This window comes from Cotesia typhae, unplaced genomic scaffold (genome assembly GCF_013202065.1).
Source record: "Cotesia typhae breed Kobodo isofemale line unplaced genomic scaffold, CoteBio_Ctyphae contig_59, whole genome shotgun sequence".
Taxonomy (NCBI): domain Eukaryota; kingdom Metazoa; phylum Arthropoda; class Insecta; order Hymenoptera; family Braconidae; genus Cotesia; species Cotesia typhae.
Genome location: NW_027423761.1, coordinates 438,070 through 465,376, shown reverse-complemented (window position 1 = coordinate 465,376; position 27,307 = coordinate 438,070). Strand labels below are relative to the sequence as shown.

At 37.5% G+C, this 27,307-nt stretch overlaps 2 protein-coding genes across 10 annotated transcripts in view; both read left to right on the top strand.

Moving 5' to 3' along the window:
- Cut (homeobox protein, cut) overlaps positions 1-21,650 on the top strand; it is a 62,394-nt gene extending 40,744 nt beyond the window's left edge. For 2 of the 9 annotated variants that reach the window (XM_074250689.1, XM_074250691.1), the window contains 6 exons: positions 12,869-13,184; positions 13,944-15,065; positions 18,399-18,750; positions 18,842-19,496; positions 19,558-19,831; positions 19,904-21,650. In XM_074250689.1, the coding sequence (XP_074106790.1) occupies positions 12,869-13,184; positions 13,944-15,065; positions 18,399-18,750; positions 18,842-19,496; positions 19,558-19,831; positions 19,904-21,510 (4,326 nt within the window). In that variant the 3' untranslated portion in view covers positions 21,511-21,650. The remainder of the gene's footprint in view (positions 1-12,868; positions 13,185-13,943; positions 15,066-18,398; positions 18,751-18,841; positions 19,497-19,557; positions 19,832-19,903) is intronic. The other 7 variants (XM_074250698.1, XM_074250693.1, XM_074250697.1 and 4 more) reach the window with 7 other exon arrangements.
- Positions 21,651-25,545: 3,895 nt separating this feature from the next.
- On the top strand, positions 25,546-27,289 carry LOC141532432 (uncharacterized). Its single transcript, XM_074250771.1, has one exon. The coding sequence runs from the start codon at positions 25,692-25,694 to the stop codon at positions 26,637-26,639; it is 948 nt and encodes a 315-aa protein (XP_074106872.1). The 5' UTR covers positions 25,546-25,691; the 3' UTR covers positions 26,640-27,289.
- The last annotated feature ends 18 nt before the right edge of the window (positions 27,290-27,307 follow it).

Genomic DNA, 27,307 nt, shown 5'->3' with positions numbered 1-27,307 from the left:
CAAATAAAAATGAAATAAAATTCACGAATTACTAATTTATAATACGAAGTTAGTGTCAATATTATTGGATAAATGAATTGCATACTCTTGTCAGTTCAATTAAAAATTAATGTCATTTTTTTCACATCCAGTTCACCTGGTCGATAAGAAATTTATATTTATAAATTTATTATTACCTGTAGCGGATGAATTATTAGTTGGAATTTATCACTTGACCTATGTTTTGGTTAAGAATTTTTCCGAGCTACAAAAAGTGCTCAAGAGTTTTCCGATCTGATTGATAGTTTGCTCACAATTCCTGCTAAAATGAAAAAATCAGAAAAAATGCTGATGAGTCATTGGTGGAACACCTTAGTAGGCTGAACTGTTGGTCGGTTCAAAAAATGTTAAAGGACTTTTTTGTAGGAAATTTAATAAGCTAAAAAAAAAGTATTAGACAATTTTGTTCCAAATCCAGATGCCGCTGAGTTATAGGCAAATAAAGATGAGTAATAATTTAGACTGAAAATATCTTTGGGCAACGTAGCGGAAAATGGTGTCCAATATTCCTCGAAGCCCGCGGGGTTGGAGACAGTGGTATAAAGGTGGTTTTAGGGATTGGGATCGTTCTCGGTAATTTTACGATTTTATGGGAATTTAAGAATAATTCAATTAGGTACTGGGGATCACTTGCCGAGATATGCTAATTCTAGAGTAAGAGAGCTCTGAAAGTCGATGAGGGAAAAAATAATTACGGGGGAGTCTTACCACCAGCAATTTTAAAATCTAATCTTCAATAATCGTTTCCAGTGTCCACGATGGGGCAATAAAATATCATTCTGTCTCCGAGCATGGGCTTCAACCTCATTCTCGCTGATTAAATTTAAATTGGTTAGAATATCTATTTATAATTATTTATTCGAGACTTAAAATAAAAAAAATGAGAAAATTCGGATTTCAATTTTCCGGGAGTGAAAAGTTGAAGAAATATTCGTCATATAAAAAAGTGTCTATAGACTTTTTTGATCTTTATTTCATGGCCTAAAAAAAAGCCTTTTGGTAACCTATGCCGCCACCTACAGGAAAAAAGATATTCGATGTTTTATAAAAAAATTTCGGGTAATTGATATCTCATCGATCGCCACAGCTCTAAAATGGTAAATAAAAATGTTTTTTATTAGAAATAATAATTTAATAAATCAATAACAAAATTAAGAGGTTAAAAACGAACTGGTGGTAGCTAAAAAAAGGGTTTACTGTCGATGAATAAATAACGAGGTAACGACTTGTGAGTAATTTTTTAGGTGGAAATAAAAAAAAAAAAAAAACTAGTAATTCTTTTTAAAACTCGTTATTTATTCACATACATATAAGCTGGTGTGAACACGGTGGGTTGAAAATAATATTTTAGTCGATGGGCGAGTGAAGAATAAGAGGAAGCAGCCGGCAGTTGTCGATCGAGGTCAATGGACTCATTTGATTGACAACTACAACAGCTACTGTACTGCTACGGACACCCACGAAAAAGAGATTCATGAGGTTCTGTAATCTCTCAGGTCATTGTAATTAACGCCCGCATACGAAAAATAATATATTTACAATTATTATCGTTCCCCTATATTCAGATTTTTGATTTATGAAGGAAATATTAGCGGCGGCATGGGTCACCCTTTTACTTATACTTTTTTATAGATCAGAAAATTTCCTATCCAAAACACTACCCAAGTGTTTGAAAATTCTAAAAATTTAAGCCGCAACATAGAATTTAAAAACTTAGCGGAATTTCTTATCAAAGTAATGGCAATAAAAATAAGTAATATAAATATAAGTATGTATGTGTGTGTGTGTGTGTGTGCACTGAAAGCCAGTTGTAAACCCATAAAGAAATTTAATAATAAATAAAAAAGAGTATAAGCTCTGGAGTTTTTATCAGGCCGTCGTTTGCTCGGCAGGAGACAAACGCCCGGGGGTCCCTCAAGAGTGTATTGCTCAGATTTATATTATGTATCGTAAAAAGTAAAAAGTGAAGTTTTTTTTTATTTTTTCAAACTACCGGAAAGACTAAATAAATAAATTCTAACAATAAAGTTAAAAATACCATACTTGCTAAGATTTGTTATAAATTAACTATTTCAGTGACCTCGTAACGAGTATTCTTTGGTTGTTAGCTAAAAAAGTGCCGCCGACATTCTACAAATGACACTAATCGTCTTCCCACGGTTTCGGGTCTGGTTTAATGCCGGGCAATTCGATAATTGTAGCACCACTATGGAAAAACTTTCCACCCTAAAAACTCACAATCTATTGGTTATAGACAATTTTCTTAAAGGACTTTTTTGTAGGAAATTTTTCGAGCGACAAAAAAGCCTTTGGGTGACCCATGCCGCCACTGATAGTTTAACCGGAAATCGCAATTTTATCACACATTAAGCATTCTTAATTTTCTAATGACTTTATAGCAGCGAAAACTCATAGAAATATTGCTTGTATGAAAAAGTGCTTAAGAATTTTTTTATAGGAAATTTTCTGAGCTACAAAAAAGGTTCTATGACATTTTATTATAGAATCAATATTTTAGAAGTTAGAACTAAAAATCCTAAAGCATCTTCTAAAATTCGAAAAAAGTGTCTAATAAAAAAAAAATTTTGTGTTGCAGGTGAGTGGGGAGTCGCAGGTGGTTAGTAATGAGCAGCGGTCGAGGGTAAGCAGGATTATCAAGGTGAAATCCTAAAATCTATTGACTTAAACGATAAAAAGCATCGAAAGCTCTGTTTAGTTTTGATTTAAATCAGCCGTTAGTTGTTTCTCGAAGGGGAGGATGGAGAGGGGGAGTGAAGGGTGGATAGAATCAAATCGATAGCAGACTAAGATATACCTATCAGTCTAATTGTCAGTAGAGAAACAGGCCGATGCAGAAGGGGGAGTGATAGGAATAAGGCGAGGGTGGAAGTGGGAAATATATCGAAGGGTGCGCGGACACCCAACCAAAGGGGTAGTATGAGGTTAGCAGAGGGAACCAGAATGAGAAGCTTTTGAGAATGAGTAGGATGAGTAGCCCGGTATAAATCTATACCGGTATAGCTTAATCACCCCCTTCCCGACCCCCGCAAGTTCTTCACCCTTTACACTCGGCCCCACAAGCCCCCACTGTCTCTAGACCAAGCAAAATCCACCCGTATTGGTACCTACTCAGTTCTGAAGCTCGATCCTACAACGGAGAAGCGAGGAACCGATAAACCGAGTGAATGAGTGAGCGAGTATCTCACTTTTACATCCCCGTACTCTAACGCCCTTCTTGCCATGCCTGATGCAAGAGTTCCTGCCCTTCCACAGTCCAATAATCAATAATTATGTGAAAATAAAGACCGGATGAGAAAGGGATCAAACATCGTCCCGATACTCGGACTGTCGGATATACAGCAGGGGAATTTTTTTGGAGGTCTAGGAGGCTTATAATTGACCACAGGTAGAGTTTTCAGTGTTTAAAAGTAGAGAAAAAAATTTTAGAAGCTTTTTTGAGGAAAGTTTTTTTGGTCGAAAAATGCAGATTTTTTATTTTGAAAATTACGGCGAAAATATTAATGGCGGCATGGGTCGCCAAAAGGCTTTTTTATAGGGGCTGAAGTAAGGAACAAAAAAGTCCTGAGACACTTTTTGATAGAGATGATTTTTCTTGGACTTCTCATCCCCGGAAAAGTGCCAGAAAAAATGCAAATTTTATGATTTTCATAAACTTGCGATTTTTGGATAAACAATCGAATCTTTGGCTTCTATCAGTTCACTTTTTGGATTATTTCTCAAGAATTTAGCACCTCCCAAATCAGACATGAATCTAATCGAAAATGCAGCAACATACCTCAACCTCAACCAAATCAATTCGGCTCACCGATCTCAAATTGATTTTATATCCGTTTCCTGTGGATTGTGCTGAACATGAAAGGACTTTCCTCTAAATTGGCGGCAACGTCACCAAATCTTTGCATCGATAATCGGTAAATTACCTCTGAATGGCACCCTTTCATCCATTCTCTACGAATTCAGCTCCATCACGAATGTGTCCCTCTCATCCTCAAGACAAATTCATTAATTATTTAAATATCACCGCCTCCAGCTAGCTCGGTCTGGATGAAAAACCCACCTATCAAAGTTATCCGCTCATTATACAGCGGCTGGACACCCAAAGGGACAAGTAATGCAACCGCGGCAACCGGCAACACACGTACCTTTTTTACGGTAACGAGCGCCTCAAAGCGGAATATTAAAATTATAAACATTCCTACAGAAAAAGCAGGAAAAATAAGAGAATACGCAATTTTAAATTCTCACAATTTTATTATTTTTTTTCGGGAAGTGAAAAGTTTGAGAAATATTCCTCACATCAAAAAATTTCTAAAGATTTTTTTGTTCCTTATTCTATAGCCTACAAAAAAGCCTTTTGGTGACCCATGTTGCCGCTGATAGTTTATCCAAAAATCGGCTTCAAATAAAAAAAAATATCGAAAATTCTCAACTCAAATCTCCGAGACCAGTAGGACAATTTTTAAACTAATTTTTATCACGCCACGTCAGGTAACGACGTCCCGGCCAATCAATGTCTAAAGTTAATCATTCATTAGTCCCAACCCTCAATGTTTTTTTAGCTTCTTAGTCAGCCGTCAGCCTGGGGTTGATTATAATCGGTCGCGTGTCGATTTTATTGTAAATTATTGATTGAAGCCGACGGGTGATCAGGCATCAGCCGATGATTAAAAAATGATAACGAACAAATAAATATAAATATTTAATGAGGTTGTGCGTGAGTGCCCTATACGGTTTATCTTGTTTTCACATCAGTATATTCCTCCATTTTACTTTTAATAGCGGCATTAAAAAAAACGTCGTAGCATGACGTCAGGAGACGAGAGGGGAGGGGAGGGGGTCGGAGGATAGTATAACTACGGCCGGGACACTAACTACGACATCGAGAGTTTAAAGCACCCTTCCACCCGTCCACCCTTTATTATTGGTATTCTCTGCGAGGGTTCCACCTCCTTTCTCATCTCTCGTTAGCCCTAGCCTCATATATGACTGCCATATCCTTCACCTCCTCCTCCTTCGCCTTGATGGCTCCCTGGCCTCCCCCATCTCCTTTCACTGGGTTGCCGAACCTCGGTGGTGATCCAGCTCTTACCCTTTTTTTAAAAACCCCTATCAGCTACCCTTCGTACGAGCAACCACGACGCTACGAGCAACAAACTCGAGCAACCGTAAGGGGACGTTATTCTCACGTATGCAAACCTTTTTTTTATTTTATTTTTAACATTTTTATTGTACTGTCATTTGTCTCGAGTTTCTCGCGGCGAAACTAAAGGAAGGTCCTTTGAATATATATTAAATCACCAAGTCAAAAGGGTGAAGATAAAAAATTAGTCATGCTAAAATTTTTTAATTTTATTAAAAGGATACTTTTTTTCGGCCGAGGGATGGATTTTCGGGGGAGATCTGCAACAAAGACACGAGGAAAATAATAAAATGAAGGAAAAATTGCGATTCAGAGAAGCATCATGGAACCCGGGGTCCGGAAGTGGCTGTGGGATTTTTTGTGGCTTCGGGTAGGCTAGTGATAGCTTATGGCTGACTCGGGGGGTGCTAAATTCCTAGAAAAAAATTATAGAAGTCTGAAATAACCTGATAGAAGTGAGGGATCCAAGTGATGCTGAATGACAACTAGAAAGCCTTGTTCGAAAAGTGGTGTTGGAATTTTTTTATGCTTTCGATGAAGATGAATGTCATTTGGTAGTGACCTGGAGGGATCCAAGACATGATAAAAAATTTGAAAAGTCCTAAATTGGACCAATGGTAGCTAAAAATCAAAGTAGTCTTAAATGACACTTTGGAGACTTTTATTAAAAAGGTTATAGGAATTTTTTTATGGTTTCGATAGATATTAATTTGACTTAGGACCAATTAGGAGGCTCCTAGGAATCTGGAAAAAAATTAAAAATTCTAGGAATAGAAGCCAGAATTCGAAATAGACGATAATAGAAGCATTAGGAGAGACAAGATAAATATTGGGTAATTATTTAAAAACTAAGAGAATAATTGTATGAGTATGTGCATTATATAGGGGTATGAAACAATGAGAATCAGACACAGGAGATCAGAGTGTATGTGAAAACGTCTCGCGTATATAAGCGCAAGAAGCGCGCATTAAAATTTTAAAAGTCCTAAATTGGACCAATGGTAGCTAAAAATCAAAGTAGTCTTAAATGGCACTTGGGGACTTCTGTTTAAAAGGTTGTAGGAATTTTTTTATGGTTTCTATGGATGTTAGTTTGACTTAGGATCAATTAGAAGGCTCCTAGGAACTTGGAAAAAAATTAAAAACTCTAAAATTCTAGGGATGGAAGCCAGAAATCGAAAAATTAAAAAAATCTGGTGGAAATTAATTAGTAACAATGAATAGCCAGCGTGAAAATGATGTATTGTTGATGGTACTGAAAGTTTAGCTGGTATAAAAGTGGCAGCAAGTTTGTGAAGGAGCGTGATAGGTAAAATGGTGGAAAGGGTCGCGCAAAAAGGCCATCAAGTGAATGAGGAGACGATATAGAAAAGAGAAGAGACGCAACAGCACTACCACCGAGAGTTTGAGTAGTTGAACCAGAGAAGCTGTACCAGCAGTAGCATTTATTTCACAATCAGCAGCTCTCGAATCGTTGGCATTGTTGCCAGTCGCTTATTGACAGAATAGCTCGATACGAAACGCTCAGCCGCTAATCTCTGACATTTAATGCGCGCTTCTTGCGCTTATATACGCGAGACGTTTTCACATACACTCTGATCTCCTGTGTCTGATTCTCATTGTTTCATACCCCTATATAATGCACATACTCATACAATTATTCCCTTAGTTTTTAAATAATTACCCAATATTTATCTTGTCTCTCCTAATGCTTCTATTATCGTCTATTTCGAATTCTGGCTTCTATTCCTAGAATTTTTAATTTTTTTCCAGATTCCTAGGAGCCTCCTAATTGATCCTAAGTCAAATTAATATCTATCGAAACCATAAAAAAATTCCTATAACCTTTTTAATAAAAGTCTCCAAAGTGTCATTTAAGACTACTTTGATTTTTAGCTACCATTGGTCCAATTTAGGACTTTTCAAATTTTTTATCATGTCTTGGATCCCTCCAGGTCACTACCAAATGACATTCATCTTCATCGAAAGCATAAAAAAATTCCAACACCACTTTTCGAACCAAGCTTTCTAGTTGTCATTCAGCATCACTTGGATCCCTCACTTCTATCAGGTCATTTCAGACTTTTATAATTTTTTTCTAGGAATTTAGCACCCCCCGAGTCAGCCATAAGCTATCACTAGCCTACCCGAAGCCACAAAAAATCCCACAGCCACTTCCGGACCCCGGGTTCCATGACGCTTCTCTGAATCGGAATTTTTTCTACATCAAACCATTCAAACTAAATCCAACGATTCTTAATCCATCTCCAACCATCCCAATTAATTCAAAAATATTCGTAATCCATAATTAATACCAGGTATTAATAAAATAAAAAAAATGATAATACGTAATGAGATTCCACGGCATTAAAATAAATGAGTAATAAGAATATAAATAAAAGCTCGCAAACGTTATATAATTCATATATAGAATAATAAAATACTTTTCCTCAACTAGTCGAATGTGCCAATAAATTTAAAAACTCACGTCCGGAATATTCTTTCCTCAATAATACCTTCCACTCATTTCGACTCTTATCCTCTTTTTAACTCCAAAAATTATTATTATCATTATTATTTTTATTATTATTTCATTTCTACCCTTTCTTTTTATCAATCCTTTTTGCCCCTTTCCTTCTATCCTTATCCTTTTTTTCTATATCGGACGTTGCGGACATTGCGAATTTCATAGAGCATTACGTATGGTAGAACAGACATCTCCGGTGTCTTCTCCCCTGACGTCGAAAGCTACCACTGCTCATACCAACCACTCATATATGCCTTTTTACCTCGTTCCACTATCCACCAACCTCTTTTACATCGTCGTATTCTACCGTTCGTTCTCCCTCCTAAATCCTCTCCTCTGGCTCGATCTCCATCTCCAACTACGGTTCTGGGTTCTCCTCAACCTCCATCTACGGCTCCTCCACCTCTACCTCTGCCACGTCTTCTCATACCCGGGTACTCTTTACCCGTTCAATATTTCTCTCTGGTGAATATCCCAAGCTAATATATGGTTTCTACCGTGCTACGCACTCACCGAACCATGTATTGCATATATATATACATCCATACACACACGGGGATACGTATTCATAAACGCCCCGCAACCATAATGCAAATCAGAGACTTTGTGGTTCGATATTCATTTTATCTTATCATATTTTATAACTTACTGACCTTTCGGACGTCCTTCTTTCTATACCAATCTCTAATCCTTGACTGCGACGTGTTTAATCACATTGGATTTTACCTCTGATCAGTCCAATTCTGAAAATTGTGCACCACGTAGCTTAAGAAGCCTAAGGAACACCAGCTTTTTGCTAATTATCAGAATTTTGATGTTAAATAAGGAGCAACTAGGTTAGACTAAGCTTTCTTCGATGCTTAGTCATCAAATCCTGGTTTCAATTCTTCTGATTGTTGAATCTATAACTTCTAGAGGCTAAGGAACACCAGCTTCTTACTAATTAGCAGGACTTTGATGACAAATAAGGTCTAAATAAACTGGACCAAGTTATTTTCGAACCCTAGCCAGCAGGAATATGTTCCAATCCTTCTGATTGTTGATTCTACAGCTTCTAGAGGCTAAGGAACACCAGCTTCTAAGTAATAAGCAAGACTTTGATGTTAAAAAAGGTCCAACTAACCCGTCCCAAGTTCCAATCCCAGTTAAAATAACCTCCTACATTGTATTCCTTATCAAAAATAAAAAACTGCAAACAATGTAATATCCTCGTTCCATTATACCTCGGTTATTACTCACATCCATATTTTTTATTAAGTTTAAACATAACGATAAGTTAGCCTCGGACTTGTAACAACCCCCATCGGCAAGGTGCTTCGTAATAAGCATAAATCCTCAGCGGGCTTATCTAGCCCGCTAAAATAAAATATCACAGCCCTTAGACTCGCCCTCACCCTATCGAACCCTTTACCGCTCTGGTCATTTTTTCTCATGCCTCCCCAGAGACTAGACCGTCCACCCCCTCCTGATAAGTTTGAATAAAGTGGACTTGTTTCTAAAATAAAAAAGCCTAAAAATTCACAATCAGACTCGAATTGAATGTATTTTCACCGTTAATGAGCCTGTAGGCCTCAAAAGGAAAGAGAGACTAGGTGTTTTGATCAGAAAAGGGGTAGCAAGTTGCCCGGTGCCCAGAAGGGGAAAGCTAAGGCACCAGGGTTGGAAGCCCGATCAGTCATTAGACAAGTGGGTATTCACATATATCGAGTTGTAAAATCGATAGGGGTGTCCGTTACCCGTATCCATAAGGGAGTTTTCTGTCTCTCTTCATCCCCGCTCATTCTTACTATTGTCGTAGCTCATCTTCCGAGTGGTGGCTCGCAACCTACTGATGCTTCGTACTTCGTATCGCAGCATCCTTCAACCCCCTACCTCCTCTTCTCTACATTAAATCACCCTTCCACCCCTTCAGCCACCCCCGACGCAGAACGTATCCAGTCCTTGCATATTAATCCTGCCCATAATTCCCACTTCCAGTTTCGGGCAACCCTTCGCCTCTTTCCTGAGGTAAGGGGGAACCTCTATCACCCTCAAAAGCTACCACCCGGATCTACTCCGCACAACACTGAATAAGAGAATGACAAAGATACGATACTAAAGATAACGCGCTGCATGAATGAGATGGAATAATGTATATAAATGTTTTAATATATATATATATACATATATATATATATATATATATATATATATATATATATATATATATATATATATATATATATATATATATATATATATAGAGAGAGAGAGAGAGAGAGAGAGAGAGAGAGAGAGAGAGGGGATTAGAAGGGAGGACAATTGTGTTTTTTATCATGATAGGGGAGTGAAATATTTCGTGGAATGATAGGATGAATCATAGAACACTTTTTAATTATTATTTTTTAAGGAAATTGATTTTTAGGCCCGTTTTGGAGTATTGGAAAATTGGGCCTGTTTTAAAACAGCTTGGAGTCACTTTGAGACTAGTTAAGAAAAAATAGTTATGTTAATTTTTTATAAGGCCCATTTGGGTCACATGGGCCCATTATGGTCCCAAATGGGCCTGAAGACCAAATTAGGACTATTGAGTGACCTTGAAACGATTTCGTGCTGTGTTGGAGCTTACTTGGGCCGATTTAGGAGTTTTGTGCCCATTTTAGAGTTTCAAGGTTATTATATGCCCATTTTAGGAACTAATTATGTCCATATAGGAGTTGTATGCCCAATTAGGAATTTTGGGCTCATTTAGGACAGATTTTGGACAATATAGGTAAAAAATGTTCCAATTTTGAAAAAGATGCCTATTTAAGAACTTAAAAAAAAATTAATGCTCAGTAAATAACGAATGGGTCGATTTAAAGCCCCCGAGGTGATTATTCATCCCCATCAGCCGTAAGTTAAAAAAATAATAAACCTCGCCATCTTGAATCATATAAGCATAAATGAGTTCTGACGTGATTCTGATAGCACTTGGGAGTAAGACAAAGACGAAGGATATTCTCAGCGTTGTTATGAATACATGTAGAGAATAAAATACAAACGTTGCGTGGGTTCGTAAGGGACTATCGTAAGGGGATGCCGTTCTCGGGTTACGCGTGTGCGCGCAACGGAGATTGATTATACTAGAGTAGAGAAAATGTGATCAATAGGGACGGGCAAACAAAAGCCCGGTCACGATGCAGATATGAAAAATTTTCGCTTGGGGATTAACCCAGGGGGATGTCCTGCTTCGATATTCGTCATCCGAAAACCGCGTCAACTTATTTTACTTCTGTTCAAATCCTTCAATCTTTTCCTCATCAACATCTTCTTCTTCTTCTTCTCCGTGAGGATAGTAATCGAAGGAGTTGTCCAACTAGAGTTATACTAACAAACTTGCCACTTATGATCGCACGTTAATAGTCTTCGTCATTAGTAAGCGTTATTGAGGCTTCAAACCCTCAGGGAAGGACAGGTGGAAAATTAACACTCCAGACGATCGATCCACTCCATCTACCAAACTATTTTCATTATCAATATCAGTTGGTAATTATTTCGTTTTTCTCAGATTTGTTTCATGCACGAGAATAATTACTTCCAGGCCTTTAACTTTGAACTTTATATTTTTTTTAGGTTCCTAAGGTCACCCTAGTTCTCACTAGTGAGTCCTAAGATCCCTAAGAGACTGAGGAACACCGACTTTTGCGTAATTAACAGGAATTAGAGGTTTAATTAGGACCAACTAAGCTGAACCAAGATATTTCTGACCTCTAATCATCAGATTTTGGTCTAAATCCTTACAATTGTTGAATTGGTAGCTTTAAAAGGCTAAAGAACACCAGCTTTCTGTCAATTAGTCGGATTTTGACCTCAAGAAAGGTCTAAATAACCTGGACCAAGTTATTTTTGATCTCTAATCATCAGATCTTGGTCTCAATTCTTATAATTGTTGAATTAGTAGCTTCTAGAGGCTAAGAAATACCAGCTTCTTGCTAATTGGCCGAACTTTGATCATGAATAAGGTGTAAATAAGCTGGACCAAGTTATTTTTGATCTCTAATCATCAGATCTTGGTCTCAATTCTTATAATTGTTGAATTAGTAGCTTCTAGAGGCTAAGAAATACCAGCTTCTTGCTAATTGGCCGAACTTTGATCATGAATAAGGTGTAAATAAGCTGGACCAAGTTATTTTCGAACCCTAGTCAGCAAAAATTGGTTCCAATCCTTCTGATTATTGATTCTGTAGATTCTGGCGACTAAGGAACACCAAATTTTTTTTAATTCGCAGGATTATGATCTCAAATAAGCTCCTGATTACTCAATCACTCGATTTCTTGACTCCTGGCCTTTTTATTAGGACTATTCTAATTTTTTTTTCAGGTTCCAAAGCTTCTCTAACCCTTCTTACAACTCCCCCTCTAAAAAAAAGCCCAGGAGTTGTTTAAAAACGCAACCCAATACCTTTATTGATTCCAACCCGTTAATTTGTGATGTTGACAACGACAATTACGTTTTAGTAAAAAAACAAACGAACATGCAATGTTAAATTATTGATTCCCACAACTAAGGACAATCGACACGTAATATACCCTCTTTGTCTATGCTCATTTCTGATGTACGGCTTGGATAAATAAGCCTATACAAACACTAGTTCGTGCGTCAAGGTTCATCGATCTCAGTATCTTAGCGCCAACTAATAATAACAACAACAATAACAATAACTAAATAAAATCCAATATCTGCAACATTAATCCATTCCGTTAATTTATCAACATGTTGCCTGTAAAATTGAGCTTCGCGATTAACTCATCGAACCAAACCAAACGCGGAAATGGGAATAATAGGAGAAAACAATTCCCGCGATCGTTTACCTCACCGTTTACTGTTGACTCCTGATGCTCCTCCACCTCCCGTAGTAGAATTCGCACACGGGACGATTAACGCATTCGTGATTACTCGTGCAAATATATTGCGTATTGATACCATTTAAATCCAATTTTCTTTATTACACTTTAACCTATTTCTGAACGGGATAGCAGCAATATTTGGTTTGCTTTTCAATATTCAATCTTTCTTCGATACTTTAACATCAGATATTGGTCTCAATCTTTCTGATTGTTGATTATATAATCTCTAGAGCCTAAGGAACACCAGCTTGATTAACTGTTTTACTTTACAGATCAACCAGCTAGTGGAGGAGGTAACGAGGCTACAGCAGAACCTCCAGCGACTCCAAGAGACCACTGCAGCGGCAACTGCCAGACTAGAGGAAGAGCTAGAATCCAGGCGCCAGCATATCAACCGGCTCGAAGCCAAACTAGAGCGGCAACGGGACTACGATGACCTCAAACGTGAAATCAGCGTTCTTAGATCAGTGGATCTGTCCCAGATTCCAACCGGAGAACCTGGAAAGAGTTTGGAGCACCTGCTGATGGAGCGGAACAAAGCTCTTCAGCAGGCCGAGTCTCTTAAATCCTCAACGCCTGACACCGTCGGTAAGTTTTGTCACTAAATTGGTCTCTAATCGCCTACGATTCACTTTCGAGCTAACAATTCATGACTCCCAGCGTAATAACACGATCATTATGATGATGGATTTACAATTTACCCAAGCAAATATCATTATTTAAGCTAGACTAGTAGTTCAATGACCTACCCGACTCGGACAATTTAGTTGGTACTGGTATTATGACCATATTTTATATAAAACAAGACTAAATTAATTTTAAGACTAATTTTAATCCTGACTCTCTTTCTCCTGGTAAAAGGCCTGAATTTTATTTATTTGTTTTAAAATTACGCATACACAATGAATATCGTAAAAATAACTCGGCTTGCTTGCTGTTGTGTCACTTAATAACTCTATTTTTGTCTCCACGTCATTCTCACTTGATCGCTTATCCATTCTCATTCCACACTTAAATAATGTATTTACAGTACCCAATCATTTGCTTCAATATAACAACATGTTGCCTCATAAATGAGAAGCCACTGTAATGACGCTATGCACTAACTCAGCCCGCAAATTTTCTGTCCATAAATTTTCAAAGGGGTTTGATCCTTTTTCCGCCATTTTTCCCCCAATCCTTCCAATCCTCTTCCTTAGACTTGCAATCCTCTTTGTTTTCACTCAAAGGTCAAACCAGCGCCCCAAACAAAAAAGAGAGTCTGGATTCAAAGACTCCCCTTCCAAAAAGCTCGAGGTGTTCGTGGGTGAAATCAGGCTCGAATGAAAAACTATTTGGTGGTTGCAGGTGGACTAGCTTCGCCCCTGCACCGCGCCTCAACCGCGTCACCCCACATCGGAGGTGTTGTTATTAGCGTCGGTGGTGGAAGAAGCTCAACCCCCGCCCACCCATCAGCCTCCCGCCTGACCCCAACTCCAACAGGGGCCCAGAACCTCCTGTTCCCACCTCCCCTCCAGAATGTCGAGACCTTTGGGTCATTTCTGGGCGAGGAGATAGTCGCCAATTGGCGGCGGTCTTTAGAACGCTCGATAATGAGCCAACAGAGCTCGACTGCCCAATCAGTAGCTGTTCAGTCCCTGGGTATCCAGCAGAATTCCGCCACTGGGGCAATAGCAACCCCACAAGCTAACGCAGCAATTCAATCATCAAATCACCCATCTCCGTCAACAGATCTAGTATCAGCGTCGACGACGTCAGCTCCAAATCCACCACCCGCTAAGTCAGTCACGCCGATATCCAGCTGCGTTGACGCGTCAGAAAAAGCCCCAACACCGATTCCTGGTCATGAGACACCAGCACCTCCAACGCCGACGTCAACTGGGGCGTTGACGTCACCCAGTGCTGCGCCAACCAGCCAGGAGGCTCCTAACTCTATCAACTTCAGCGTCAATGGCTCCATTATTGGGCCTAAGAGTCCTGATGAGTGCCACAACAACAATAATAGCCATCACCTCACCAACAACAACATTGGACTCAGTGTTCTGGACAGTCTCAAGTCCCCGTTCAGGTTCGATGACAGGAACCACCCGTTCCGGTTTGGTGATGAGTTTGGAGCAGCTGGAATGGCTGGTCGTCTTGGTGAGTCCTTGATCCCAAAAGGCGATCCGATGGAGGCTAGGCTTCAGGAGATGCTTCGCTACAATATGGACAAGTATGCTAGCCAGAACCTGGACACTCTTCACATTGCCAGGCGTGTTCGTGAACTCCTGTCCATTCACAATATTGGCCAGAGACTGTTTGCCAAGTATGTGCTGGGTCTCAGTCAAGGAACTGTCAGTGAGCTGCTAAGCAAACCCAAGCCCTGGGACAAGCTAACGGAAAAAGGCAGAGACTCGTACAGAAAAATGCACGGATGGGCCTGTGATGAAAATGCCGTGCTGCTTCTCAAGTCCTTGATACCCAAAAAAGGTGAGTGGTTATTTGTTACCTTACCTTTATCCTGAACCAAGTCCTTGGCAGAAGTTGGATTCTGGTGTGTGTTAGCCTAGCTTGGAGCTGCAAGGGGATGGGAGCACCCTTATTGGAATTGGGCAGCATGTTACTGATCCTGATCATGAATCATTTAGATAATAATAAAATTAACACGCTTACTAATCCAACCTTTGCCAATGACTAGCACTCGCTCATCATTTAATCAGATACATAAGATTGTTATTATAAATATAATTGTAGATGAGATTAATTAATACGAAACCAGTTGGGTACCTGGTCGCTATTGATTGTTCTGCTTTTGGCAGCCATATTGTTTAGACTAATAGCTCCTGGGAATAGGCTGAAGGGTGTGAGGAAGAGATGAACGTAGTTGAGGGTTTGACGGGTTTGAGGGTTTCTATTTCTATCTCTCGATATATTCTTACCCTCTCACCATTTAAATTAGGGTTTACTATTCCCTACTATTCCAAGGACGTATTACAGAATCATATTTGCCTGAATAAATCGATTTAATGTGACAATACTTCTTGCTACTGACAGACTTTACATTTTTGCAATTAATTTTAATTCTAATCAACGGAAAAGTGACTTTTAGGACTTTTTCGTCAGGATTTTTGCGCTCTACAAGTTTAGTCCTTACAGATTTTGTCCTAGGACCAACCGTTTCTGAGATAATTCATGATTTAGTTGAACCATCATCACCATCACCATCATTTTTGCTCCCAGTGCAGGTTTTAAATTTTAAAAGATCATAACTTGGGTTGTAATTAAAATAAAAATTATTTGAAAAGTAGAATGGTTAGGATTTTTTCCGCTCTATAATTTTAGTCGTTACAAATTTTATCCGAAGACTGACCGTTTCTGAGATAATCCACGATTTAAGAGCAAATTACGACTTTGGGTGTCTAAAGACTAAAGAATGATTGTTTAAGCTAAAAATACTTATGCAACCCATATTTTTCGACGATTAATCAACATTCTTGGGTACAATGGTGTCCTTGTTGATATCCGGTGGAATGGTTAAATATGAAGCGAATATTAATCCGGACGGCTAATGAGTATATATCGTCGTGCGTCAATGGATTGTCGGTTTCCGTTGGGCAAACTGATAATTTTTCGTGTCAGTCATTAAAATAAAAAAAAAAGGGAAAAGATATCAGCCTATACTTAAACATGTTATAATTATTTGTCATTTAACTGATTGGGCAATCGATTTTGAGTGATTTTAACCCCAAAGTTTCCCGAGTACCGCAAGTTCAAGAAGTCCCTCAGAAGTCAAGGAGCCACTGAATTGGGAATAAGAGGCAGCCGCTCGTGGTTTTCTATTATCCTCGAGTGACAAAACTCAATAACTTTTGTCTTTAAACCCTCGAAAGCAATAATTGAAATATTAATACAACACTCGAATTAAAAATATCACAATAAAATAACTTTTAAATGTGTAATCGAGCACAAGACAATGAGACAAAGACTCGAATATATAAATCACAATATCGAATCATTTCTTTTTTTATTTATTTTTATTATTATTGTTACTTTTTTACTCTGCTCGGTTTCCTTTTATCGTTTGTGGTTTGTTTACGCGCTAACGAGCCCCTTTATCGCGATTGAACGGCTTTCTATTTTTTTTTATAAATTATTTTTATTAATAGTTTTGTTTCCTTTGATAGGCAACGCCTAGACAATTAATTAAATTACGGACAATCATTTTTTACTTATATTTTTTAACAAAAATCGATTTTAAGACCATCTAGCTTTTTTTTTCAAAATTTTGAACTGCGATATCTCGGGAACGAATAGACCGATTTTCATCTGGTTTGCGGCAATCGACGCCGTTTTTGAGCTCAATCAGGGCCCAGTCAAAAAAACAATTCTGGAATAAATCCATACTTAATTTCCAAAAAAACACTTTTTTCAAAATTTTTGAACTTCTGTATCTTTTGAACAAACCGACCGATTTTGGTCCGGATTGAAATAATCGGCGCTGTTTCATGATTTAAAAAACTGACGGTAATTTCAAATTAATCGAATTTACGGTTCAAAAGTTATTCCTGGAACACTCTCTTTTTGAAAATTTTGAATTGTCATATCTTTTAATCCAACCAACAGATTTCTTTGATCTTGGCGTCATTCGACGCAGTTTTTCAAGCACAATCAGAATATTATTTAAAAAAATCAATAAAAAAACAAATTCATTGCTAATTTTTAGAAAAACACTTTTTCCAAAATTTTTGGACCTCCGTATCTTTTGACCAAATAGACTGACTTTGTTTTACTGGCCAATAGTTAGCTTCGCTTATCAATCTCAAGAACTCAGATAAATTTTACATTAATCTGAACAATAGTTTGAAAGTAATCCTCAGAATACCTCTTTTATCAATGAAATTTATCAAAATCTAGCTACTAAAAATTTTATAATTCACTGTTGTAAAACTAAGTAACGAAATATATTTTTTTCTAGTCCAAATAGAGGTGAGAAAGTAAAAGAAAAGATTATTACAAAACGACAAATTGTTACCGTGAGAATATTCTATATATATATATATATATATATATATATATATATATATATATATATATATATATATATATATATATATATATATATATATATATATATTTATGTTAAGTGAATAATAAGAATTATTTATTGAGAAATACAATTGTTAGCAAGCTTAAAGAGATTGTCTATCGGGACGTAAATACAGTAATACAAGACTAGTGTATAGTATCCGTGCGAGTAGTCGGTTCGCCGCGCATTGTTGCACACATCATCATCATCATCATTATCATCATCAACTTCTGTTCGTTTTCGTCTAACTCGTTTCAATCATTCAGCACAATAACATTTACAAACACAATAACGTCTAAGAAAAAAAACCTCGAGTCGTAAAACCTCGATAAAATCTCTTAGCTAATTAACTCAACTGTATTTGTGACTTGGACTAATTTGTCAGAGAAATTTTATATTTTATAACCAATTGTTCTCGAAGATTTCATTTATTTAACTAATTCGAAAGTAATTAGCTCATATCTCAATACCAGGTCCTGAAGTTTGATTCGATGAAGACCTTGAATGACTGATGACACCTCTTTAGTAGCTCCCCTCCTCCAGCATAGTAGCTATTGAGAGTCAACTTACTCTTTACGCGTCATAAATCACTGATAATTAACAAACTTTCACAATTTACGACACCCGGGCAAATCTACCTCTTTAGGACGAACCAAGTCACTCATCACCCAGTCGCTCATCTTAGGATAGTTGCCAAAAAACTTATGACACCGCCTTAAGTCGTTCCTTACTTACAGATTATGTTTCAGGCAAAGAGCAAGGCATCCCTCCGTTTGCTCGAGCGACAACAGAAGGTCCAGACATCAGTGACGACAGGATCGCTCACATGTTCAACGAATCCAGTCAGCATTTGCAACAACTATCCCGAGAGCCTGAGACCTCCAATGACGCTGACAGCAAGAGTCCAAGCCGACTGGGATGTCCAAGTCCCTTCGGCAAGGACAGGTACGACTCCCAAAATCGGAGGATCAAGAAGTATGAGAACGATGACATTCCCCAAGAAAAAGTCGTGAGGATTTACCAAGAAGAGCTTGCTAAGTTAATGGGCCGACGAGTGGACGACATCCGGCCACGAGATTTCCCACCAAGGTAAGATATCTTAGAGTTAAGAAGCTTCATCTTGTCTTGAAGGTCTGCTAAGGTTAACCTTCAATGAGGACAGCTGTAACGCGATTAATAGTGTGATGTTCTCTCACTTTTTCAGCGCTCAGAACCTTGGGATGGAGCGGAGCCAGGACGACATCAGAATGGCTCTAGACGCGTACCACCGGGAGCTCCAGAAACTAAACGCTCCTGGTCAGAATCCTGCTTTGACAGGAATCCCAGGCCTGCCGTCCCTTCCAGGCCTCCTGGCGTTGCATCAACAAGCGCTGCATCAGAACCACTTGTCTGCTAACGGAGCAGGAGTCCAGGACCTTAGTCTGAGTAAGGTCGATGCCAGAGGCAAGCTGATGAACGGAGTCTCTGAGGAGGACAAGGAAAAGATGGAAGAAGCAATGCGCCATGCTGGAAGCGCGTTTAGCTTAGTGAGGCCCAAGCAGGAACCTGGTACCCAGTCAACTCCTGGTGGTTCCAGTGCTAGCTCTCCCCTCGGCAACTCTATTCTCCCTCCAGCGATGACACCCAGCGAAGAATTCGCTGGTACAGCAGCTGCGAGTCCTCTTCAGCGCATGGCATCGATTACCAACAGCTTGATCAGCCAACCGTCCACCCAGACCCACCACTCAGCGAACCAGCGACCACTCAAGGCGGTTCTTCCTCCAATCACCCAGCAGCAGTTTGATCTTTACAATAATCTTAATACCGAGGATATTGTTAAGAGGGTAAGGAAATACGTAAGTTTGTGTTTTTCTTCTGGTGTTGATTCACTATTCTAAACTGATGTTTGTCTTACAGGTCAAGGAGCAGCTGTCCCAGTATTCCATATCCCAGAGACTGTTTGGCGAGTCCGTTTTAGGACTAAGCCAGGGGTCAGTTTCCGACCTTCTGGCCAGGCCGAAGCCCTGGCACATGCTGACCCAGAAAGGCCGCGAGCCTTTCATCCGAATGAAGATGTTCCTGGAGGACGAGCAAGCGGTCCACAAGCTGGTTGCTAGCCAGTACAAAATAGCGCCTGAGAAGCTGATGCGGACCGGAGGCTACGGCGGCCTGCCTCGTAAGTTTAGCCCAGGTCGTCTTTTTTTTTCCCCCTTTGCTCCCGAACTTCCTAGCAGCTTTATCTAACTCTCTTTTAATGTTACAGCTTGCGGAACACCAATGAAACCAATGCCACCAACGAAACTGGTGCAGGAGCAGCTCCAGAATGCAGCAAAAGCCCAGGCAGCGGCTCAAGCTGCAGCTCAAGCCCAGCACGAGCTACAACTAGGGCCTCCACCAACCCAGACACCTCAACCACCTCCACCGATGATGATGGCATCATCACATCACCCTCACGTCCAGCTTACCATGGAGCTCCAAAAGAAACAAGCACAGCAGCAAATGGGTCTCCACTCCCCCCATCAAATGACATCACCACTCCGAAGCCTGCATCCCCACATCTCCCCCAGTGTCTACGAAATGGCCGCGCTGACTCAGGACCTGGACACCCAGACCATTACCACCAAGATCAAAGAGGCCTTGTTGGCAAACAACATTGGCCAGAAAATCTTCGGCGAGGCCGTTCTAGGCTTGAGCCAAGGATCCGTCAGTGAGTTGCTGAGCAAACCCAAGCCATGGCACATGCTGAGCATTAAAGGCCGCGAACCCTTCATTAGAATGCAACTGTGGCTCTCAGACGCCCACAACGTCGACAGACTCCAAGCTTTGAAGAACGAACGGCGCGAGGCCAACAAGAGAAGACGTTCTTCTGGTCCAGGTCACGACAACAGTTCAGACACCAGCAGTAATGACACTGCCGAGTTCTACCATGCGGCATCTCCTGGTCCAGGTCCTCCTTCAGCTAAGAAGCAGCGCGTCCTGTTCTCCGAAGAGCAGAAGGAAGCTCTCAGACTGGCCTTTGCGTTGGATCCGTACCCCAACGTAGCGACCATCGAGTTCCTGGCAAGCGAGCTAGCGCTGTCGTCCAGGACAATCACGAACTGGTTCCACAATCACAGGATGCGGTTGAAGCAGCAGACTCCCCATGGTCAGCCTGAGCCGCAATCACCACGTGAGCCTGGTCAGCCTTTCGACCCAGTCCAGTTCCGGCTGCTTCTGAACCAAAGACTCCTGGAGATCCAGAAAGAGCGGCTAGGACTCGGTAACATGCCTATCCCCTACTCGCCGTACTTCAACCCGAACCTGGCTACCTTGATGACCAACGCCTTGAAGGAACAGTGCTCGGGCCTGGACCTGTCCATGGGATCGCTGAAGCGCGAACCCAATCCGGAGTACGAGGATGATGATGGAGACGACATGAGCAACGTAGGCAGTGAAGATTCCGACGCTTCTGGTGGAAGCATCAAGCGCGAACCTGATCTCAATCAACAAACCAGTGCTCCTGCTGGAAGATCCAGCAGACGCAAACCTGCTGCTCCTCAATGGGTCAATCCTGAGTGGCAGGAACCTGCCAGGACTGGGGATGAGGTCATCATCAATGGTGTCTGTGTTATGAAGACCGATGATTACGGCGTGAAGCGCGAGGCCGAGGAGACTGTCAGGGTCGAACCTACCCCTGTTTCGGACAGATACGATGATGATGCTGCCTCCGAAGCCTCTTCTGTCTCCAATGCGCCTGAGCGAGACGTCCCCACTCCCAGTCCCAGTCTCAAGTCCCAGGGCCAGAACTCCCCCCCTCCCTCCCCCAGGCCCGAGGAAAACGAATCGCCCAAAGAGGTTAAACACGAGCCCGATGAGACCTGGGACTACTGAGGGCCTTCTTGCCAAATAATGTCTCCAAAGTGATGTTTTAATATAGTTGCAAAGATTTATCGTGTATATATATGGATATATATATATATATATATATATATATATATATATATATATATATATATATAGGATTTTTTCATGACTAAGCCTGCTAGGTCCCTAAGCGTATTATTTAATACACGAGTCCTGCCTACTGACTTATTGGGCATTATCAAGATTTAAGTGAGAATTGCATAATCGACTGATGGTATAAATGTTTTTTTATGGTTATGATTATCATTGTGGTTATTATTATTGATAGGGGTTAGGTTACAGAGCTTAATCAAACTCGAGTAGTATTTAATGTCTTCCGGACGCTAACCCGTTCGAATTACGGTTATTTATATCCGAATCAAAAGGAATTTTTGGCGGACCCACCAGAACAGGGTTCGATACCAGTGCAATGTAATTTTTTTTTTTTTTTTTTTTTTTTTAGTGGGGGTTTGTTAGGTTTATTGTGTACATATAGAAAATTTGATTTTCTTTTTGTATAAATGATAGTAGTATTGAAATGTTATTGAGTTATTGATTAATTAGTTGTGTAGGGTATTTATTAGTTATTAATGTTGATGTTATATATTTGTCAATCCGCCGATTTTAAATATTATAATTATTATTATTATTATTGATTTTGGATATGTTATTATTATTATCATTAATATTATTATTATTAAAATTATTATTATTAATCATTATCAATTTCGATTTATATTTTTGTTCTTATCATTATTAATTATTATTATCATTATTAATTATCATTATTATTATTATTATTATTATTATTATTATTATTATTAATTTTAAAAAATGGTCCAACGTCGTCTTCTTGCCGAAAAATGAAAAAATTAATAAAAATGATAAAATTATTTTTAAAAAGTAAGAGACGCTAAATAAACAATTAATTAGGAAAATTACTTAAGACCGTTACCAATGTTATTATTATTCTATTTTATTTTCATCATTATTATCAATTATTATGATTATTATTATTATTATTAATTATTATCATTATTATTATTATCTTTATGATTATATTATACACTATCAATTTCATGAGTAGAAAAAATAAAAAAATATTAAAAATAATTATTTTTTGTGATTTCCTTAGTTTTAATTTTATTAATTTAATTTTTGTTGAAAAAAAAATTTAATTAATAGAATCAGTTAACAATAGTTTCATTTAAAAAAAAATTAGATAATCACTGTTAATGTTATTGTTAATTATATTAATTTTGATAATTGTTATTGTTATTATTAAAACTATCTATTGATTAATTAATTAATTAATTAAACCTGAATTTCCAATGGCATTAATATAATATTAATAAAGATTTAAAAAAAATATTTAATGTAATATTTTCGTATTAAAATTTATTGTTTAAATTAATTTTTGAAACTATGTTAACACTTCTATTAATTTAATAGATTAATAAGTTAATTTTTATTATTTTTTCATTAGTAAATTAATAAAAGTATACATATTTTAATAGGTTAATAAATTGTGATAGGGTTTTTAATTAAAATCCATTAACATTCTATTATTAATAATCTAATAAATGGAATCGATTAATTATATATTTAATGGTCCGCTAATAGATAAAAAATCTAATTAATGGAATTGATTAACTATCCATTAAACTTTGTCTATTAACGATCAAATTAATAGAATCCATTAACCCTTCAATGGAATCCATTTGTAAGACCTATTAGATATCTGATTCATTAGAATTTATTAATCCATTTAACGGAACTTTTTAATACGTTCTATTGAACATCTATTTAATGATCCATTAATTGTTGAATGGATATAATCCATTATCTAATTAATGGTGTCCATTATTCTTCCAATTAGTAGAATATATTATTAATTTAATGGAATCCATTAATTATTTATTTCATGAAATCCATTATTTATTTATTCAATGGAATCCATTAGAATCTAATTGATAGATTCTATTAAATATATAATTCGTAGAATCTATTAAATGTCCAATTAATGAAATCCATTAAATAATTAATAGAATCCATTGAAAATCTAATTAATGGAATCCATTAAAAATCCAATTAATAAAATTAATTAAGAATCCAATTAATAGATTCCATTAAATATCTAATTCTTAAAATCCATTAAATGTCTAATTAATGGAATCCATTAAATAATCAATAGAATTTATTAAAAATTTAATTAATGGAATCCATTAAATAATCAATAGAATCCATTAAAAATTCAATTAATGGAATCCATTTACGACTCTCTCGATACCCATAACCTATAAAGCTCACCCAATAATTACAATAGTCCAATAAATTCCATTAATTGGTCCAGTAATGGATTCCATTACTTCCCTCAGTATCATCATTATCATCCAACATCACAAAAAATATCCATTAGAAACAACATAGTGATGTAATCTACTAAATAGCGCTACTAATGGACCAATCAATAGTCCATTAATCCATTAACCAATCAGATAGCGCGAAAATGGCACAAATTTTCAAATATACGTCTAATTAAAAAAAATATCTACGAATAGTTTAACAATTATTGTGAAAATATATTAATAATTATTATTTTTCTATTAATTATTTATTTAATAATTATATCATCAGCGATAATGTGAATGTGTGATATAAAATGTATGACTTGAAATAAAATATGTATGAAAGTATCTCCCGATGCGTGAATCAAAATAATTAACATTAAGTAAATAAATTATTAATAATTAACAATTAATTAATGATTAATGAATTGTAAATATATCAATTTATAAAAATAAAAAAAAATTTTTTTTTTGTAATTTTTTATTCGAAATTAAAAAAATGTAAATAATTGCTTATATTTACAATAAAAAAAACTCTATCAAGGTTTTAAACATCGAAAAAAAAAAAAAATTTTTTTTTTATTGAATTAATTTATTTTTGGTTTTTTGTTTTCAAAGGGACGGAGTGATGAAATCATATCGTAATTAGTAAATTAAACATATTTTACATTAAAAAAAAAAAATAAAAAAAAAATTGTACGAACATTAATTGTAGATAGTATGAAAGAAAAAAAAATTATCATTAAAAAAAAAAGTAATTATCAAGATTATCATTTATCTAAAATTAACAATATTATTAATAATTCTCGTAATAAATATAAATAATTAATCACGCCCTTGCATTAAATGATTAATGATTAGTGATGATAATTAATAAGTAATTAAAGATCAAAATACGGACTCTGTCAGTAGTGGATATTAATATAATTATATGTAATAATTAATAAACTATGGTTATACTACTAGATATTAATTTATTAAGTAATTTACGAAACTATTAATAGTATTAATTAATGGATATATTAATTTATAATTTATAATTTATTATTTCTTCAATATAACTGTATTATATAGTATATTTAATGATGGAAGAAAAATTTATGCGTAATAAATAAATTTAAAAAATAATTTAATCTTTTTTTTTTTTCATTAGTTTTAGTAATATGTCCCAAATAGTAACTAAGCACCAATCATCGACCTTGTCCCAATTATTAACACCGTTTTTATATTAAAAATGTCCCATTTTTTTACCATGTCCCAATTATGGACCATGGTCCAATTATCAATCCTATTTAAACTTCATCCTTTTAGAAGTTCTTATAAAAAAATACAAATTTTTTTTTTCATTTTAATTAGATGTAATTTATTGGTCTTACCTCTAAAATACATGCTTCAAATCATAAAAATCAAGAATACTCTCTACAACTCTTTCCAACTGGTGTCAAATATCGTAACACTGTCCTGTGATGATACTCCCTCTATGAAATACTATCTTATCATCAAAATATACAAATCCGCTTTACCTTTCTGACATCATCGACTTTCAGTAGATAATCATGGATATTGATGGTAACACACCGGCGACAGGTTTGATAACCATTGATGTTAACATCATTCACTAGCTTACCATCGTTACTCATCGAAGTTTCCTTTATTATCTACTCTAGCTTCCAAAGGTTCCTCGATGACCAACTAAAGTAAGAATGAAACCCAATTGGTCCATCAAAATCCGCTATCGATATCTGACCATGCTTAACATTCCATTAATTACCATCAAAGCTCTAAAAAATTTAATTTTCCTCTATATATTAGAAGAAAGCAATGTTTCCCTACAAAAAAGTCTTTCAAATAATCCTGCTGGTACTGGTGCTAGCTTTAATCATTAACTTGATCCTCGACCTAGTGCGTCAATACAAATACATATCATCCCAGCAGTATCTAATCGACCAGGCCCATGACACCCTTCTGCCAATCACAGTCCACGCGATCCACATGCGAAGCATCAACCAGCCTAGTCGACCCAGCGAACTTGTCCAATCCACCCAATCCAACCAAACAATCAACCTGGATGACTCATCAACCGAGTCGTTGATAATCGACGTCAAGAAATCTATGCAGAACCGCAGCAGACAGGAAGGAACAGTCCTCAACGCCTCCTACAACCTGTCAATCCCTCGTAAGTACATTTTCCGAACCAAGAAATCACCGACGGAGCTGTTCGACATGATGCTGGACAACCGCAGTGAACTGGAGAAGCTCTGCGTCGATGGGATCCGCAGACTAGAAGGCTACATCACCTACGGTTACGGCTTGAACAGCTTGGTTCAGGTCGCAGGGATCATCAAAGGGTTCTCCAAATTGCTGGAAAACATCTCTGCCTCGGAACCCTGGGTCCTGGATGATAGTTCAAAGAAGTACTGGTTCAGGTTCGTCGTCTACTTAACCAGGTTGCTGACCATGTACCAGTTCATCGGTAACGACAAGATCATCAAAGACATCTGCGTCAAGTTGGTCTCTAAGCTGGTTTCTGGAATCGACCAGGCCATGGGCTGGAAGCTCCAGGGCTCTGAGACTGTCTTCATTGCCATTCCGCGGGTGCTGAACCTTCTGTACTCCAAGAACTTGATGTTCCTCACAGAGATCAGCAGCTACAAATTCAAATCCTTGGAGCGGTACATAGACACTGAGCCAGAAGATCCTTCCGATGATCTGATGGGCTTTGAAGGATTCTACAAGAACCTCTTCAACACTTTTAACAGCTACGTTTAATATTAGAGAATCATTTCACGAATTTGCATTTTTTTTCTGCTATTTATTAGAACAATGGCATACTTACGCAAATTAGCGCCAATAATCATTCTGATATTGATTATCATTGTTTCGATGTACGTCCCATGCTTCATCTTGCATAAAATCTTCTCCGCTAATATTCTTGAGATAAATAAATGCTTGGACCAAATAGAGACCAATAGCTCGGAAATAAAGCAGTGCCTGTTATCTATCAGCAACCGCGTGCGTAATATTGGACAACACTACTCAACCATCATCGATTGTTACGAGAAGATGATCACTCCGAGATTTACGTAAAAAATTACGCTATTTATTAGACCGGAACATGGACGAAATATTTACGCAATACAAAACCGTGTGGATCGTAGGGTCCATGCTGGTAGTCACCCTGCTAATTATGTTAATCTTTTACTGCGTTACACAGAACCTGTCATCGCACATCACTGACATTGGTACAGGACTATCTGACATCGTGAAGCTTGGTGAATCAATGAAGTCGTACCTAAGCTCGTATGAGCAGAAATTAACCGCGATAGAAAAGCATTTAAAAGAAGCCTCTAATGTTTGCGTGAATTTCCTCGGCAGCGACCATCGATAGATTCAATTGATACAATTACCAATTTTTTAAAGATTCTTTAAAAAGTTTC